This window comes from Rhincodon typus, chromosome 7 (assembly GCF_021869965.1).
Source record: "Rhincodon typus isolate 14 chromosome 7, sRhiTyp1.1, whole genome shotgun sequence".
In the NCBI taxonomy this organism is placed as follows: Eukaryota; Metazoa; Chordata; class Chondrichthyes; order Orectolobiformes; family Rhincodontidae; genus Rhincodon; species Rhincodon typus.
In genome coordinates, this window is record NC_063338.1 from 45,667,580 (window position 1) to 45,687,828 (window position 20,249).

The following is a 20,249-nucleotide window of genomic DNA, read 5'->3' on the forward strand; positions in this document are numbered from 1 at the left end:
CGAGGAGCATCCCACTCAGACCCAAACCCCTACCCTATTCCTGTAAACCTGCATTTCCCATGACTAATCCACCTAATTTACACATCCCTGAACACTATGGACAATTTAGCATGGCCAATCCACCTAACTTGCACATCTTTGGACTGTGGGAGGAAACTGGAGCACCCAGAGGAAACCCACGCAGACACGGGGAGAATGTGCAAACTCCACACAGACAGGCACCCGAGGCTAGAATTGAACCTGGGTCCCTGGTGCTGAGAGAAAGCAGTGCTAACCGCTGAGCCGCCCTTTTTTTTTGCTCTGAGACACATCGCTTGCCCAGATATACATTACACTTGTCCCTGCTGACTTGTCATCGCATAATTCTGAAACTATTTATTATCCTTTAGAATAATTATTAAATTAATGTAAAACTTAGTCTCACCTCACCCACTCCTCTCAGTGACACTATCTCCCCTTTTCTGTCCATTCTGGGGACCCAGGATCAAATCCGGCGTGGCAGACGGTAGAATTTTAAACTCAATATAAAGATCTGACCATGAATCTATTGTTAGTTGTTGGACAAACCCATCTCATGCCCTTTAGATGAAAACTGCCATCCTTACCTGGTGTGGCTACATGTGACTCCAAACCCATGGCATTGTGGTTGATTCTTAACTGCCCTCAGGGCAATTAGGGATGGGCAATAAATGCTGGCGTAGCCAGTGATGCCTTCATCCCATGAATGAATTTTTTAAAAATGATATGGGTAGAAGAGGGATCAGGTTGGTCCTGATTTTAGGGAGTGGTAAAAGAATTTATAAAGCAAGAGCTGTAATTTCAGGATTACTCCCAGTGCCACTTACCAGCAAGCATAGAAATAAAAGGATCTATTGATTAAAGATGGGCCTACATAAAATTTGTGAGGACATAAATCTGTTGTGGGCTAGGTAGAAATTGTATCACCCAAGAAGCTCACACCTCAATAGTACCAAGACTGATCTCTCCTCATGGGGATTTGATAGTGCTGTTGGTGATGATTTGGCGTAGCCTGTTATGGGGGTAGAAGCTTGATGGACAGCTAAATTAGAAAGAAGTAAAGCTGATAACAAGAAATGGAAAAGTGATAAATTAAATTAGGAGGTAGGCAAAACGAAGCCGAGCATCCGCCAAATTTAGAATACAGAGTAATGTTATAGGCACCCTGACCTGAAAGCGTGCTCAGCATTCACAACTTGATTGGTGATTTAAAGGCACAAAGAGAAGCATGATCTAAAAGCTGTTGCAGAGTAACCAGGACTGGGGAACTGGGGATTCAAGGATACAGGCAGTCCCCGGGTTGTGAGCAGGTTCCGTTCTCAAGTACGTTTGCAAGCTGATTTATATTCAAGTTGGAACATAATGTATGACAGTCTAAAATAGCCGTTCGTAAGTACAAGGAAACGTTTTGTGTGTCAGATCTTTAAAATTAACGTAGCCCTGTATGGCACCTCATTTGTACATATGAGTGTTTGTAAGTAGGATATTTGTAAATTGGAGACGGCTTGTATTTGTAAGTTAGGAAGGACAGGTGGACAAGAGGTGTGGTGTTGTGTTGATAATCAGTGATGGGGTTAGTAAGGGAAAGGGTAAAGTCGCCGTCATCCTAAAAGACTTAAGGGCTGCTCTCACATTAGAGAGAGATGACTGGTGATGGTTTAACTTGCTGGGTCACCATACCTCGGGTGAGGGCAGAGATTAGGAAGGAGAGTCCTTCATGGTAACCTGAGCATGTAAAGGAATTGAACCTGTGCTATTAATGTCACTCTGCATTGTAAACCAGCTGTTCAGTCAACACGTGAACACAGGCCACCCAGCTTGGAGGTGGGGAAAAGCCCACTGCACTGAATACTAGAATATATTACAAAGGATGTGATAAATGGGCACTTGACTAATAATGATTTGATTGGGCACTGTCAGCAGGAGTATTGAGGTAATTTTCTGATCTTGTGGCAATAAATACAATGTGGCAAATCATTTGCTATGTTGGGATTTTAACCATTCATTTATTAAGGGCTCGGCTTTTATTTCTACAGACACTTTCATTGATGTGCTAATGACCTTGTTAATGACACGCGCAGATTTACCTATTGCCTAGACATATTGTAACTTTTTAACAGGCTATTGCATGTAATTATTATTGGGTATTTTCTTTATGTCCTAACCATCTTCTCAAAATTATTCTTAGAAAACATCAAAGAGATCTTCAGCCAGACAATTATACATCATCATATTCCTTTCAACTGGGATTGTGAGTTTATTCGGCTGCACTTTGGCTTTGACAGGAAAAAGAATCTTTCATATTCCGAATTTACACAGTTTTTGCAGGCAAGTAATAATGTTGACCAATTGTGCTACAGCCAGGTGGAGAACATTATTTGATCTGATACACATATGAGATGTATGTCTGTATTCAGTCTTCCCACTTATCCTCACCAAATGATCTCGTCTTTGCCTCCTTGTCTTAATTGTATTTTTTTTTTATCATACAAAGTAAGCAATTAATAAGTTGAATGTTTTCTACTAATACATCTTTTGCTTGTATATTTTATGATTTTTGAACCTTAAACAGGATATTTTCAAATCTTTTGTATTCCTTTTAATATAAAGAGAAAAATATAAAATCTTACTTTGAGTAAATTCATGTAAAACTTTCATGGGACATAGGTATCGAAGGCTGGGCCAGTATTTATTGCCTATTCGTAGTTGTCCTTCAGAAGATGATGTTGAGCTTCTACCTTGAACTGCTGTAGTTCATTTTGTGTAGGTACCCTCGCATGCTACTAGGTACAAAGCTCCAGGATTTTGATTAAGCAGCACCGATCAAATGGTGATTATATTTCTAACTCCTAACTAACGTGAAACTATGCTTAGAGAAGTCTTGTTCAAATTCACTTGATTATCAAAATGATTAAACCTGTGTATATATAGCTTGAAGAAATTGCATCATTTGAAGCAGTCAACCTTAAGCTCATAGAATGATAGAATCCGTACAGTGTGGAAACAGGCCCTTCACCCAACAAGTCCACACCACCCCTCAGAGCATCCTACCCAGATCCATCCCTCATAACCAACCTAATCTACACATTCCTGAACGCTACGGGCAATTTAGAATGGCCAATCCACCTAACCTGCACATCTTTGGACTGTGGGAGGAAACCCACGCATACACAGGGAGAATGTGCAAACTCCACACAGACGGTCCCCCGAGGGGGAATCGAACCCGGGTCCCTGGCGCTGTGAGGCAGCAGTGCTAACCACTGAGCCACGGTGCCGCCCTTAATTTGAAATTGGATATTAAACCTTGCAATTTAAAAATCTTTTGCATTTAGAAAAGTTATTTGCACCAAAATCCAGCTGTCAGGCTAATGTTTATTAACAAGCAATGGACTTGTTAGACTAATTTTTTTTTGGAAATGTGTCTTATCCTGGCTACTCCTTTGTATCGAGAGGTTTTTCATTCTGCTGCAACAGGCGTTGAGATATTCTGAAGTGCACATCTTTCTCCACGTATTCTGCAGTTGAGAGCTTGTTTGTGAGGGCATTCTCTGCTGATCATTTCTGGGATTCCAACAAGGCTTCATGGTAACTTAAGTGGCACAGGACCTACGGAGTCACACTTACTTCACCCTGTTTTAGGCAGCTGTTTCTTATTTCTCAGGTTCTGTAGCAAAGAAATGACTAGTTCAAGGAACAGTGTACCAGGTTTGCATTCTTCTGGAAGGGAAAATCAGAATAACTTTGAGTTCTCAGTTGATTTTATCATCAAGAACAAAATTTTCAACAAACTCCATGAATTCCCTCTACAAAGCAAGGACCGCCTCATGACAATGTGATCAGTGCATATGCTGCAGCTCTAGATGCTGACAACAAAACCAGGGAAGATTTCTGTACCTAACCTGACCTGGTTACAATCTCTGGAATGAAACCATTGGCAGAGGAAGAATAGGAAATGCCTGCTCCAGTGGCATGCTTCTCATCAAATGCATAGAACGTAAGCTTGTCACCAGTATCCTGTTCCACCAGATGAACAGGTGGAGAATATGACCGTACACACGATCTATCACGAGCACGTGATTGCTCAAGTTGCTGTCTGTGCTAGAAATTGCAAACATATTCACATTACAACAGCAGTGTCAGAAGCTGGTGATTGCTGGAATGATCACTTACTTGTTCATTTAATCATATCCATTAAACTGGCTCCCAAAAAATGAATGCAACTTAAAACATGTCTCCAAAAATACCTGGGAGAGTAAAAACTTTTACCTTTAGTCAAGAATGGAAAATGAATGTCCTTAGTCTTTAATATGACCTTGAACCCAGTATCATTAGTGCCTGCAAAGATGCAGTTGATTTTTTTCCTTGTAGAAAATCCAGATTGATTTACTAAGAACGATCAGGATATTATTGAGATCTGAAGGTGGATAAATCACCCGTCCCAGAGTTCTGAAGGAGATAGCTGAGGAAGATTGTAAAGGTATTGGTGGTGATCTTTCAGGAATTGCTGGAGGGAGGGTCCCAGAGGACTGGAAAATGGCTAATGTAATACCCTTGTTTAAAAAGAAAAACAGGCAGAAGACAGGAAACTACAGGCTGGTTAGCCTGACCTTGGTTGTTGCTAAGATTTGTGTCCATTATTAAGGATGAGATTTCAGTGTACTAAGAAAATGATAAAATAGAGTTGAGGCAACGCAGCTTTGTCAAAGGGAGGTCATGCTGGACAAACTTATTAGCATTCTTTGAGGAGGTAACAAGGAAGTTAAACAAAGGAGAGCCAGTGGATATGTTCTATTTGATCAGTTTGGATTTCCAGAAGGCCTTTGATAAGATGAGGCTGCTAAATATAAGAGCCCATGGTGTAGAGACAAGGCATTGGCATGGATTAAGAATTAGCCATGCAGGGAGTAGGGATAAAGGGGTCTTTTTCACGATGGCAGCTGGTGACTGATGGAGTTCCTCAGGGGTCTGTGTTGGGACCACAGCTATTCATGTTATACGTTAACAATCTGGACGATGGAACTGAGGGCATTGTTGCAAATTTGCAGAAGATGCAAAGATAGGTGGAGGGACAGGCGATGTTGAGGAATTGGGGAGGCTACAGTCAGAATTTGACAGGTCAGGAGAGTGGGAAAAGTAGTGACAGATGGAGTACAATGTGGGAAAGTGTGAGGTTGTGCGCTCTGTTAGGAAGTATAGAGACACTATTTTCTAAACGGGGAAAGGCTTCAGAAATCTGAAGCACAAGGTGACGTGGGAGTCCTCGTTCAGGACTGACTCAAGGTTAACATGCAGATTCATTTGGCAGTTAAAGCAAATGCAATGTTAGCATTCATTTCAAGAGAAGTAGAATACAAGAGCAGAGATATACAGCCTCAGCAGTATAAAGCCCTGGTCAGACCACATTGGGAATACTGTGAGCAGTTTTGCATCCTGTATTTAAGGACGGATGTGCTGGCATTGGAGAGGTCCAGAGGAGGTTTACATGAAGGATCCTGCGATTGAAGGCCTTGTCATATGAGGAGTGTGAGGTCTCTGGCCTGTACTCAGTAGTGTTACGACGGGGAATGGCCGAACCCCTCTGATAATTAAACTAAAACACAAGCCCCAATATGTTGACAGGAGATGGGGTTATCTTCTAATAATTACCCCCTAAACACCCAGAGAAGCTTGCCTTTCCCCTCATAGTCTATTAAAAGAATGGTTAAAAGAAATAAAATGCCTGATTTCCACTTTACACGTAACAAGAAGCAATTTATCTAACCCAATAATGAACAAATTCATAAAATTACTAACAAACCGACAATTCTCCCTTAGACCAGTTAGGGGGTAGTTAGTAGTCTAAATTCTACTGGAATTGTGTTTAAATAAAGACAAGTCCCACTAATATAAACCCAATTAATAAGAACAATAAGTTATAACTTAATTTCTCCAAGTTTCCACAGACTGTCTTCTGGAATATTCTGTCTCTGCTCTCTTCACAAATACCTTTCTTCCATTAATTCTGCTGTCAGGAATGTTTTATCTCTATAATTTCTTCAATGACCACTTTGAGCTGAAATACTGTGGTACCTTTGATTAATTCGACTGGCTTTCTCTGAGAGCTGAAAGGTGCTAACTTTGGCAGGTGGCAGTTGTCTCCCTTTTTCTGATGGCAGTTGGCTCTCTCTGATTTTCCAAATGCCTTTGTCTTATATACCCGTTATGACAATCAAATTCTTATAATATGATTGGTTTCAGGTTGGCAAGACCATCAGATTTAAATTCAGTTGGCTTTCCGTATCTAGGTGCTTCGTTTAAATTAATTGGCCGAATTCAAACTCATGGTCACAACATCAAAACAAAGACTGCTGATTTGCCTGCCATCTGTAAGGGTTTATTTGATGCACTTGTTTCACGTTTTGTGGACATGATTTTCATAGCTCGCCAACATAAAAATGTCGCAAGCAACATAATCCTTTCTGTAAAGCACTTTTTTTAAACTTGACAAAGCTCTTCTACTCAGTAAATTGTGTGCCAGTCTGTAAGATTCTGCTGAAGCGTGGATGCCCTTCAAAATTTGTCACCATCTTTCATGGTACATGAGCAGTGATCCTTTGCAACTAATCCTTTAAACATTTGAGATTAACGCAATTGTTAAACACGATTGTGTCATTGCCTTCGGTTTTTTAATCCATAGATTAGAGACAAGTTCCCTGCTAGAGTGCAGTTTGTTTATTGAATGGCCTGTAAACTATCTAATTGCAGGCCACAAAGTAACACCAGCCTGACTTCAGGTATTGCACTCCAATATGCTAATGATGCTGAGCAACAGCTGCTTTGGAAACAGATCTCCAGAGAATCATTGACGTATTTACCAAAGCCGGGGCAGACTTGGGCTTAATATTCAGAAGAGCAATGTTCTTCGTTAGGGAGCTCCCAATACACACACCTGAACCCCCACTAATTGGTATTCCTGATGAGTACCTGGAAGTTATTTTTAGCAGGTAGCTGACATTGACAAAGCAGCCCAGATTTGCCTGAAATCTGTTGGTACATCCGTTGGCCATCTGTGGAAGCAGGTGTTTGAAGATTTAAACATCAAATCTGAAACTAAGACATTAATCCACCATTCAACCATAACCCTACCTTACAGTGTGGTTCTGAATAAGAGCAATGTATAGGAGGCACTTCAAAAACAGAAGTCATGCCATCAAGGCAACCTACAGAAGATCTTGCATATGAAGTGCAAAATGATGCACCAGCATGATCGGTGCCTCCCAAGCGTAGAGGCAATCACCATCTGCTATCAGTTTCGTTGTGTTGATCATATAGTTTGGATGTCACATACCAGGTCAAAACAGGTTATTTTGTCCCAGCAAAGTTGGCGGAAGGCACGCCAGAGAAGGAGAGACAAAGTCCTTCAAGGATATGATGAAAGTCGACATGAAAATGCTAGAGAAACTCAGCAGGTCTGGCAGCATCTGTGGAGAGGGAAACAGTCAACATTTTGAGTCTACGTGATAATGGACTATAAACATTAAATCTGTTACTCTTTTCACTGCTGCATCCAGACGCGAGTTTCTTCAGCATTTTCTGTGTTTGTTTCAGATTCCAGCATCTGCAGTACTTTGTTTTTAATGTGAGGAAATGCAACCTCAGCAGTCACTACGAACCAGATGGAGGCAGTCTGTGGCAAGGATCCCAAAATTTTGAGACCCAACTGTGACAAAAAAGGAAGGAAAGCAAAAACGAAAAGTACAAGTCATGACTCGAACGAGTATTGCGCTGTGAGACATAGCATGAGAAATGCCCCATGTACTGTAAAGGCCCATTTTAGAATCAGTAGCCCACTTTGGGCTCAAAGAGAACCATCCTTGCCTGTGAGGAATAGCCATTAATAATGCTGCTTTTGATTTGTAAAACAATGGTAGTGTCAAAAGAGCAGTAGACATTTCTGATAAACTTTCAAGTGTTTGATATGGTGGCAGCTAATTTACAATTAATATAATGGGTACAGATGATGGAACGAAAAGGAATGAATATTCTGATTTTATTGTTCCCAGTTAATTATTAATGTTATTGTCCTTTTCAGAAGTTGTGTTGTTTCGATCTTCACAAGTAGTGTTGGCTCTATTCGGAGAGGGAAATGATTCTTTTCTTACATGCATGATTCTCTTTTACAGGAACTACAGCTAGAGCATGCAAGACAAGCCTTTGCACAAAAGGACAAAAACAAAAGTGGCACAATTGTGGCTTTAGACTTCAGTGATATTATGGTTACCATTCGTTCACACATGCTCACTCCTTTTGTTGAAGAGAACCTGGTCTCAGTAAGTGAAATTAATGGACTTTTTTCCAAAACCCAATTGAGCTTGGAATGCAACCTTGGTGTTGTTTTATAATTTATGTTGGATAATGTGTTCAAACAATTAGCCTCTATATGAAATACTATCAATCTTAGTAATTTTAAAATTCATCACATTTACCAAAAAAATGTTGTCTGCTTTAGATTAGTTTTGTCCAATAAAGAGGTTGCACATTGGAGTTGCCGTCATGTTTGTACCAGAGAATACACCTACGAAAGATTCTTAGTTTGTATTTGGAGTTATCATTAGGATCAGTTTCTTGAAATAGAACAAGAACAAAGAAAATTACAGCACAGGAACAGGCCCTTCGGCCCTCCAAGTCTGCACCGCTCCAGATCCTCTATCTAAACCTGTCGCCTATTTTCCAAGGTTCTGTATCCCTCTGCTCCCTGCCCATTCATGTATCTGTGTAGATACATCTTAAATGATGCTATCGTGCCCGCCTCTACCACCTCCGCTGGCAACGTGTTCCAGGCACCCGTCACCCTCTGCGTAAAGAACTTTCCACGCATATCTCCCTTAACCATTTCCCCCCTCACCTTGAAATTGTGACCCCTAGTAATTGAGTCCCCCATTCTGGGAAAAAGCTTGCTATCTATCCTGTCTATTACCTCTCATGATTTTGTAGACCTCAATCAGGTCCCCCCTCAACCTCCATCTTTCTAATGTAAATAATCCTAATCTAATCAACCTCTCTTCATAGCTAGTGCCCTCCATACCAGGCAACATCCTGGTGAACCTCCTCAGCACCCATCCAAAGCATCCATATCCTTTTGGTAAAGTGGCGACCAGAACTGTACACAGTATTCCAAATGTGGTCGAACCAAAGTCCTATACAACTGTAATATGACCTGCCAACTCTTGTACTCAATACCCCATCCGATGAATGAAAGCATGCCGTATGCCGCCTTGACCACTTTATCCACCTGCGTTGCCACCTTCAGGGTACAATGGACCTGAACACCCAGATCTCTCTGTGCATCAATTTTCCCCAGGGCTTCTCCATTTACCGTATAGTTCACTCTTGAATATACTTCTGTCTGAGTGCAGCTCAAATCAACATTTACAGTGTCTAACATAACACTACCCTGAGAATTAACTATATCTAAAAGACACTCAATGTTTTTAAAAAACATTAAGGTTTAAGCAAATGGCAAGTGTCACGTAGATTTCTTTAACTGAACAGGGCTTAGTCAGATAGAACAATCACAATATGATTTCATATTTAGGAAACTGTACTACTGACAAGAAGGTATCTCATTTTTCTCATTGAGGAGTATGGATGTTCTTCAGCTTCTGTCATTAGGCTTGTTTCTGTGTCAATGCAAGCAGGTTCGCTGTCATGCCAAAAAACCTATCAGGATTTTTTTTGTTCTTTTGCCTTTACCTCTCTAAATAGGTCTCTCCCCATCATTCTCACCAGTGTGAGATGTGGAGCTTGTTTGCATATGGTGTGTCTGTTCCCGTACATGATACACAAACTTGCTACAAAAGCAACTTGATATGAGAGCCATCTTTTTAATTGTGAACAGCTTTGTTTTTTGTTTAGTCATGAAGTCCCAGCTTCCATTACCTTCTTGGAAAAATAATTCCCCATGTGAAATAACCGTCACGTGAGAAACTAATTTTCCTTGAGCCTGCCTTAAAAGAGAGACTACTTATTCTTAAACAGTCCCCTAGGTTTAGTTTCCCCGACAAAAAGAAACATCTTCATGGTATCCATCCTAAATAGTCCGTGGTAGACTAAAGTTAAGGATTTATATTAGATTAAAAGAAGAGAATTATAATATTGCAAAGATTAGTAAACCTGTACTTTCCTTGGGGAGAGCATTTTGGAAATAGTGGTCACAATTCCTTAAATTTTAGTACAACTATGAATAAGGATAAGTCAGGAACTTGTGGCGAGATACTAAATTGGGGGAGGGCAAAGTACGTCAGTAGTAGGCAGGAGCTAGGGAGAGTTAATTGGGAGTTATCGTGCATGTCCACATTTGACTTGTGGGAATTGTTTAAAAACCTGCTGATGAGAGTTCAGTATTGGCATGTTCCAGGAAGAAGGAAGGACAAGGATGGCAAGGTACAGAACCCTTGGATTACGAGGGAGGTTGTGAATTTAGTCAAAAGGGAAAGAAGCATATGTAAGGTTTATAAGCTAAAACTGGATACGCCCATGAGGAATATAAAGAAAGCAGGAAGGAACTTGAGCAGGGAATTAGGAGAGCAAGAAGGGGCCATGAAATGGCTTTTGCAAGTAGGGTTAAAGAGAATCCCAAGGCATTCTATAGATACATTAAAAATAAGAGGATTACTAGGAAGAAAGTAAGATCACTTAAAGATAAAGGAGGGAACTTGTGCTTGGAGACAGAGGATGTGGGTGAGATTCTAAGTGAGTACTTTGCATCAGTATTCACCCAAGAGAAGGATATTGAGAATAGTGAGATTTGTGTGGAGCATGCTAATATGCTGTGGCATTTTGAGATCGAGAAAGAAGTGGTGTTAGGACTCTTGAAGAGCATAAAGGTGGAGAAGTCCTCAGGGCCTGATGGTATCTATCCCAGGTTATTGAGAGAGGCAAGAGAGGAGATTGCTGGGGCCTTGACCAAGACCTTTGTATCCTCGTTAGCCACCGGAAAGATCTCAGAGGACTGGCAAGTAGCTAATGTTCCTCAATTCAAGAAGGGAAATAGGGATAATCCAGGAAACAATAGACTGGTGAGTCTCACATCAATGGTTGAGAAGCTGTTGGAGAGAATTATTAGGCACAGGGTTTACGCACGTTTGGAAAGGCATCACCTAATAAAGGACAGTCAGTGTGGCTTTGTGCAGGGCAGCTCTTGTCTTACTAACTTGATTGAATTTTTTGATGAGGATAGAGCAGTGGATGTTGTTTACATAGATTTTAGTGAGGCTTTCGACAAGGCCCGTCATGCTAGTCTCATCCAGAAGATTAAGATGCCTAGGATCCACGGTAACTTGGCTGCATGGATTCAGAATTGGCTTGGCCATAGGCGGATGGTAGTTGTGGAGTGTTGTTTTTCAGGCTGGAGTTCCACGTGTAGTGGTGTTCTGCAGGGATCCGTACCGGAACCTGTGCTGTTTGTGATATACATACATGATTGAAAATGTAGATGGGTGGGTTAGTAAGTTTGCACATGAATACAAAGATTGATGGTGTTGTGGATAGTGTGGAAGGTTGTCAAATGATTCAGCAGGATGTAGATCAGATGCAGATATGGGTGGAGAAATGGCAGATGGAGTTTAATCCATGCAAGTGTGAGTGCTGCACTGGGAGATCAGATATTAAGGAAAAGTGTACAATTAATGGTAGGACCCTGAACAGCACAGAGGGATCTTGGGGTTCAAGCCCATAGATCCCTGAAAGTAGCCATGCAAGTAGATGGTGGTAAAGAAGGCGTATGACATGTTTGCCTTTATTGGTCAGAGAATTGAGTACAAGAATCAGGATGTCATAATACTTTGGTTAGGCCACACTGAGGGTAATGTGTTTAATTCTGGTTGCCGCACTAGAAGAAGGATGTGGAGGCTTTGGAGAGTGCGCATAAGCGGTTTGCCAGGATGCTGCCTGGATTAGACGGTATGAGCTATGTATAAGGAGAGGCTAGAAAAACTTCGGTTGTTTTCTCTGGAGCGGCCGAGGCTGAGGGGAGTTTTGATGGAAGTCTGTAAAATTGTGAGATGCATAGATCAGGTTGATGGTCAGAATCTTTTTCCCAGAGTTGAAATGTCTAAAACTAGAGGGCGTGCATTTAAGGTGAGAGGAGGAAAGTTCAAAGGAAATGTGAGGGACAAGTTTTTTTTTTAGAGAGAGTGTAGGAGTGGCGTTAGAGACAGGTACGATAGGGGCATTTAAGGGACTTTTAGATAAGCTCAGGAATATGCAAGTAATGGAGGCATATGGACCAAGGTCAGTCAGAAGGGATTAGTTTAATTTGGCGTTAGATTCAGCACAATATTGTGGCCTGAAGGGCCCATTCTTATGGTGTACAGTTCTATTTTCCATGTTCTATTCAGCTGTGTTAAGAAACAACAAAGAGCAGCCAAAGAATTGATGAATAAATAAATGAAAATAAACTGTACAAGAAATAGTTTTAAAAAATGCAATGCTTTACAAGCATATAGAAAGGAAGAGACTAATTAAAGTAAAGCTGTTTTGAAGCTGAAATGGAAGAAATTATAATGGGAATATTGCATAAATTTGTATGTACCTTCAGAGGAGAAGACATAAAAAGCACACCAAAAGTAGTTGGATGTTAAAGGGCTAATTCAACTGAGGAACAAAGAATAATTAATATTCATAGAGGAAACTAACTAGACATTTTAATGGAACTAAAAGTTGGCAGGTTCCCTAGACCGAATGACCTAGCGTTCAAAAAGGGCGTCTGCAGAGATAGTGAATATATTGGTTGTGGAATTGTAAAATTTCCATAAACAATCCGAACTGGATTGTTTAAGTAGCAAATGTAATGCTGCTGATTAAGAAAGGAGAGAGCAGGAAAATGGAACTTCAGGCCAGTTAGGCTGACACATGTGAAACAATGCTGAAATCTATTAAGGAGGTGTTACTAAGGAGACCTCATTACGTAGTCTGCATTGTCATATTAAAAGGGAATCATGTCTGATAAAGCTATGACTGTTTAGGGTAGCTAAAGGAAAACACTGTGGATGTGAAGTTATGTAGATATTGAATGGACATTTGAAAAGATGTCATATTAGAGGCTATTGTACAAAACAAGGGGTTATAGTGTTTGGAGTAACATGTTAGAATGGATTGATTGGTTAATGGACAGAAAACAGACCATTAGTATAAAGGTAGCATTTGCAAGTTGGCAGGCTGAAAGTAGTGGGGTATTAAGAGGATTAGTCTTGGGTCTTTGATATTTATAATCTAAATTCATGACCTAGGTTATGACCTAGTTAAGTTTAGGTGATCCTCAGGTTGTTGGTGAATAATTGGGTGATGGAGAATCTAAGGATCTCGCCAAGATATTCATTCTTGTTGAATTTTTCATTGCCTACTACTTCTCTGGTAAAAATGTTACTTGCTGCTTATCAGCCAAAGCCTGAATGTAGTCCATGTTTTGCTGCTTGCAGACTTGGTTTACTTCATTATCTGAAGAGCTGCAAATGAAACTGAACACAGAGCAAGCATCAGTGTACATTCCCATTCTGGACTTATGATGACAGGAAGGTCATTGATGAAGGAACTCGATGGTTGGGTGGGTGTAGGACACTACCCTGAGGAATTCCTGAAATATTGCCTAAGGCTGAGGTAATAGGCCTCCAACGACCACAGCATTCCTTCTCTTGGCTTGACATAATTCCAGTCATTCCTATCAATTTCAAGTTTACTAGTACTACTCATGCCACACAGAGTGAAATGATATCTTGATGCTAAGGGCCACAATTGCCTCACCTCTTGAATTCATCTCTTTTGTTCAAGTTTGGGCTGTAATGAAATCAGGAGCTAAGTGGTCCCAGCAGAACCCAAACTAAATATTGCTGTGTAGGTTATTGATGAATGAGCACTGCTTGATAGCTTTGTAGATGACTCCTTCTATCATGTTGCTGATTGAGAATAGATTGGGTTGTTAATTGGTCAGACTGAATTTTTGCTGCTTTTTATGGACATGACATACATGGATAATTTTCATTTGGGCATGCCAGTGCGGGAGCTGTTTTGGAGCCACTTTGCTGGAGGTGCATCTAGTTCTAGAGTGCAAGTCATTAATAAAGCTGGGCTGTTATTAGGGCCAGTGGCTTTTACTGTATTGGATATGTTCATCGGTTTCTTGGTGTAACATTGAACAATTCTACTTAAAGTCTGGTATTTGTTATGTTGGGGGATCTCAGGAGGAAGCCATAAACGATATTGACTTGCCGGTTCTAGGTGAAGGTAGTTGTTAAAGCTACAGTTTTGCCTTTTGCACTCATACCAAGCACCACCTCCATCTAGAGAGGGAATGCTTAAGGGAAAGTTTTAAAAATCAGTAAAAGATGACAAAAAAAGGGAGAAAAATAACATGAGGATAAATATGCAAGTAATATCAAGACAGATGTCAAGAGTTTCTTTGAATATATAAAAAGGAAGAGAGAGGACAAAATTAACATAGACCCCATAGAGAATGAGGCTGGGGAAAAATAATGAGGAACGAGGAATTGGCAGAGGAGTTGAATATATATTTTACATCAGTCTTCTCAGTAGAAACTACTAATAGCATTCCAAAATCACTAAACAATCAAAGGGAGAAAGGAGAAGAGGAAATAAATATTATAACTATCACAAAGGAAAAAGTAATAAGGAAACTGATATGGGTTAAAGACTGATAAGACCCCTGGACCTGATGGGATTCATCCTAGGTTATTGTAAGAATTAACGACAGAGATAGTGTATGCACTGGTAGTAAAAGTCCACGAAATCTTCGATTCTGGAAAAATCCCTGAGAATTGGGGAAAAAAGGCAACTAGACAAAAATAGACAACCATAAGTTATTTAGCTTAACATCTGTGATTGAAAAGTGTCCTTTTGCAAAGGCTGTAGTAGCAGAGCATTTAGAAATACATATGATCCAGCAGAGTCCGCATGCCTTCACAAAGGGGAAATCATGCCTGACAAATTTATTAGAATTCTTTGAGGATGTAACAAATGGGATACACAAAGGGGAAACAGTGGATGTAACACATCTGGATTTTCAGGTAGTACTTGGCTTTCATTGGCAGGGGAATTGAGTTTAAGAGCTGCGAGGTGATGCTACAGCTCTATAAAACCCTGGTTAGACCACACTTGGAATATTGTGTTCATTTCTGGTCACCTCATAGGAAGGATGTGGAAGCTTTAGAGAGGGTGCAGAGGAGATTTACCAGGCTGCTGCCTGGACTGGAGGACAGATCTTATGAGGAAAGGTTGAGGGAGCTAGGGCTTTTTTCATTGGAACGAAGAAGGATGAGAGGTGACTTGAGGGAGGTGTACAAGATGATGAGAGGCTTAGATAGAGTGGATAGGCAGAGACTTTTTCCCAGGGCAGAAATGACTATTACGAGGGGGCATAATTTTAAGGTGATTGGAGGAAGGTATGGGGACATGTCAAAGGTAAGTTCTTTACACAAGGAGTGGTGGGCCTGTGGAATGCACTGCCAGCAGTGGTAGTGGAGTCAGATACGTTAGGGACATTTAAGCGACTCTTGGATAGGCACATGGATGATAGTATCATGTCGGATATGCAGGGTAGTTTGATCTTAGTAGGAAAATAGGCCAGCACAACATCATGGGCTGAAGGGCCTGTACTGTGCTGTACTGTTCTATGTTCTATGTACTTGATAAGGTACCACATGTCAGACTATGTAATAAGACAAAACCCACAGTATATTAGCAAGGATATAGGGTTGGCTAACTGATAGGAGACCAAGAGTTGGGATAAGAGGTGCGTTTTTAGGATGTCAACCTGTAGCTAGTGGAGAGCCACCATTTTTACAAAATATATTAATGACTGAGTAGAGTGAATGCTGTCACTAAGTTTGTGGATGACGCAAAAATATTTGGGAATGCAAGTGATGAGGATTGTGGATGATGCAAAATGGTATAGCATGATAAGTGAGTGGATAGCTGCTTGGCAGATGGAATGTAATGTGCAATATGTTAGAGATCATGCATTTTAGTAGAAAGAATAAGGAGCTAAATATTATTTAAATGGAGAAAGTCTGCAGAACAAGGATTCCTCTTGCACAAATCACAGAAAGCTAGCATCCAAGTTCAGCAGAAAATACAGAAGATAAATTGAATGTTGGTCTTTGAAATAAAGAGAATGGAGTATAAAAATAGAGAGGCCTTGCTAAAAATATACGGGGCCCAAGTCAGACCATAGCTGGAATATTATGAACTGTTTTGGTCTCTTTATCTAACGAAATATATTCTGGCATTGGTGGCAGTCCAGAAATGTTTCACTGCATTAATCCTGGGTGTGCAGGGACTGTTTTATGATGGCAGGCTGAGTAGATTGGTCCTGTACTCATTGGAATTTAGAAAAATGAGAGGCAACCATATTGAAACATATAAGATTCTTAGGGGATTTGACAGAGTAGATGTGGAGAAGTTGTTTCCCATTGTGAGACGACCTGAGGCATAGTCTCAAAATAAGGTGTCACCCATTTCATGGAGAGATAAGGAAGAATTTCATCTCTGAGGGTACTGAATCTGTGGAATTCTTTACTGTAGAGGGCTGTCGTTAAGTATATTCAAGTCTGAGAGACAGGTTTTAAATCAGTAAGGGGATCAAATGTTGTGGGAAAAGGCAGCAAAGTGAAGTTGAGGTTTTCAAAACCGCTTTAATCTCAAATGATGAAGAAATGATGGACTGAGTGGTCACCTTCTATGTCTATGTCTTATGGTCTTATGAAGCCTCTTCCATTTGTGGTTTAATAAGAGCATAACCTCAGAGACAGGAATTGAAGTAAATGCTTTGGCTCATCGAGGCTGCTCTGCCATTCAGAAGAATCATAGCTGCTGCATCACCAACCTAAGCCTTGTCCCAGGTCAGACCATAAGTGGCAGCACACTATTGTAGAATTGGCAGGAGGTAGTTCTGGGAGTCCTGAACTTTGCTGACATCAGTCAGACCTGGGCAAGAAAACCTGCTAATTACCGTGTACTGCCTTACCACAGCGTGTGAACCAGTACTTGTTAGTGTTGAACGCCATACAGAAGAGTCATTGAGGGAGCAAGGATATGAAATGTACTCTTGCTGGGGGACTTCAGAGTCTAAATACACAAAAGAAATTTACAAAAGACTTAATAGTTAGTATATGAGCCTTGTTATGGGCTCAACTGATTATCTTAAATTAGTTGTTACTACAGCAAACAATAATGAAATTAGAGGCACCACATGGCTTTTAGGCATCAGAGAAGACAATGGTAAAAACGGCCCTGTCAACGCTGCAAAGTCCTCCTTACTAATGTTTGGGGACTAGTGCCAAAATTTGGTGAGCTGTCTCACAGACTAGTCGAGCAACAGCCTGACGTTGTCAGGTATGATTCCATGAGTACGGCTTTGTCCCAGACATCACCTTCACTATCTCTGGATATGTCCTGTCCCACCCAGCAGAAGTGTTAGCATAGTAGTGTACAGTTGGGAGGGAGTTGCCTTCGGAGTCCTCAACCTTTCACTCCAGACTCCATGAAGTCTCATGGCTTTAGGTTAAGTATTGGCAAGGAAACCTCCTGCTGGTTATCACATACTGTCCTCCCTCGGCTGATGAGTCAGTACTCCTCCATGTTGAAGAACATTTGGAGGAAGCACTGAAGGTGTCAAGGGCACAAAATTCACTCTGGGTGGGGAATGTCCACCACCGGGAGTGGTTTGGCAACATCCCTACTGATCAAGCTAGTCGGGCACTAAAGTTCATAGCTGTTAGATTTGGCCTGAGGCAGGTGGTGAAGGAACAAATGAGGGAAAAACATACTTGATCCCATCATTACCAATCTGCTGGCTGCAGATGCATCTGTTCATGATAGTATCCATAAGAGTGACCGCCCTCACAGTCCTTGTGGAGACAAAGTCCTGCCTTCACATTGAGAATACCCTGAATCGTGCTGTGTGGCTGTATCACCATGTTAAATGGAACAGACTTCAACTAGACCTAGCAACTCAAGAGTGGGCATCCATAAGGCACTGTGGGCCGTCAACAGCAGCAGAATTGTATTCCAGCACGGTCTACAATCTCATGGCCCGCCCTATCCCCCACTCAACCATTACCATTAAGCCAGGAGATCAATCTTGGTTCATTGGAGAGTGCAGGAGGGCGTGCCAGGAGCAGCACCAGATGTACCCAAAAGTGAGTTGTCAACTTGGTAAAGTTACCAAATAGGACCACCTGTGTGCCCAACAGCATAAGCAGCAAGTGATAGACAGGGCTAAGCGATCCCACAACTAACGGATCAGATCTAAGCTCTACAGTGCTGCCACATCAAGTCATGAATGGTGATGGACAATAAGTTAACGTACTGGAGGAGGAGGTTCACAAATATCCCCATCCTCAATGATGGAAGATTGTAGCACATAATGCAAAAGATAAGGCTGAAGTATTCACTGTAATCTTCAGCCAGGCGTGACCAGTGCGTGATCCATCTTGGCCTCCTCCAGTGGTCCCCAGCGTTGCAGACATCATTCTTCAACCAGTTTGATTCACTCCACATGATATCAAGAAACAGTTAAATAGTGCAAAGGCTATGGGCGCTGATTCTAGCAATAGTATTGAAGAGTTGTGCTCCAGAACTTGTTGCTTCCCTAGCCAAGTAACCTTCACACCACACAAATGCCAGGCATCTGCAATAAGGGAGGATCTAATCACCAGCCCTTGACATTCAATGGTATTAGTATTGCTGAATTACCCACTGTAACATTCTTGGAGTTACCATTGACCAGAAACTGAACTCCACTCACCGCAAACACAGTGGCTGCAAGAGCCGGTTAGAGGCTAGGATATTGCAGCAAGTAACTCACCCCTTGATTCCCCAAAGCCTGACCACTATCTAAAGGCACAAGTCAGGAGTGTGATGGAATACTCCCATCCAGTACATCTTGTACTGTCTACAAGGTGCACTGCAGAAATTCACAAAGATCCTCAGATTGCACTTCCAAACCCATGACCACTTCCATCTAAAAGGACAAGGGAAGCTGATAAATGGGACCACCACCAGGTTTCCCTCCAAGTCACTCACCATTCTGACTTGGAAATATATTGCCATTCTTTCACTGTCATTGGGTCAACATTTTAGAATTTTCCTCCCTAAGGACATTGTGGGTCAACCTACAGCATGTGGACTACAGTGGTTCAAAAAGGCAGCTCAGCACCATCTTCTCAAGGGCAGCTAGGATTAGGTGCTGGTGAGCTGAAACCTTGATCCTTTGCAGTCCATTTGCTGTACGTACATCCACAGTATTGCTAGGGAATGAACTACAGCGTTTTAAACCAGGGACACTGGAAGAATGGTGTATTTTTCAAGTTAGGATGGTGAATGACTTGAAGAGAAACTTGCAAGCGATGGTGGCGTTCCCATGTTTCTGCAACTGTTATCCTTCTAGATGGTAATGGCCATGGGTTGTGAAGGTACTGCCTAGGAATCCTTGGTGAATTTCTGCAATACACCTAGTAGATAGTGAGCATCTGGTAGAGGGAGTGAATGTGTGTGGATTTGATGCCAGTCTAGCAGGCTGTGTTCTCCTTGATGTAACTTTGAGTGTTGAGAAGCATTCTGTTGCTTTCTTCAGGAAAATGCCTTGGCCAATGAGAATTGACTTGCTAAATAATCACCATACCTTTTCTGGTTTGCATAAATAGTTGATTCTTTAAAATTTGAACTTCCTTGTATTTGTCCTGATGAGTCCATGGCAAAATCCTTTAACAGGTTTGTCATTTCAGCAATATTCAATGCTGTTCCATCAAGTGTGAGCATTTTAGTTGTTTCGCTGCAAAACAATACAATTACAACTTTCTTTGCAAAGTATCTTCTAACTCACCCCATGAAATACCATAGAAATTTAAAATGTTGTCAGTCCACACATTTTTTAGGTTTGTTACACTAAAACAGTCCCTAAAGGCTTTATGCTTTTCAAATGAAGCCTATCAGGTGAGATTCCAGCTGGATAGTTGGTAGGCCCTCTTGTCTGCCTTGTATTATTTGGCTCGGGGATCTTGTTCAAGAGTCCCTAAAGCTTTGTTCCATAGAACTTGATGACAGTTCTTCAATGCTGAGAGTTCTTCAATACTGAAGTTTAAAATTCTTGAAATCTTGCTGCAGTTTCTCAGCACTGGCTGGAAATGTGACTTTCACATCTTGGACAAAGTCAGAAGTCACATGACACCAGGTGTTTT

General features: G+C 41.2%; 1 protein-coding gene across 3 annotated transcripts in view; it reads left to right on the forward strand.

Annotated features, from left to right (window-relative positions):
* The window catches only part of slc25a12 (solute carrier family 25 member 12), a 123,097-nt gene that overhangs the window by 24,545 nt on the left and 78,303 nt on the right, over window positions 1-20,249 (forward strand). For all 3 annotated transcript variants that reach the window (XM_048598562.1, XM_048598561.1, XM_048598563.1), the window contains exons 5-6: window positions 2,207-2,346; window positions 8,181-8,327. In XM_048598562.1, the coding sequence (XP_048454519.1) occupies window positions 2,207-2,346; window positions 8,181-8,327 (287 nt within the window). The remainder of the gene's footprint in view (window positions 1-2,206; window positions 2,347-8,180; window positions 8,328-20,249) is intronic.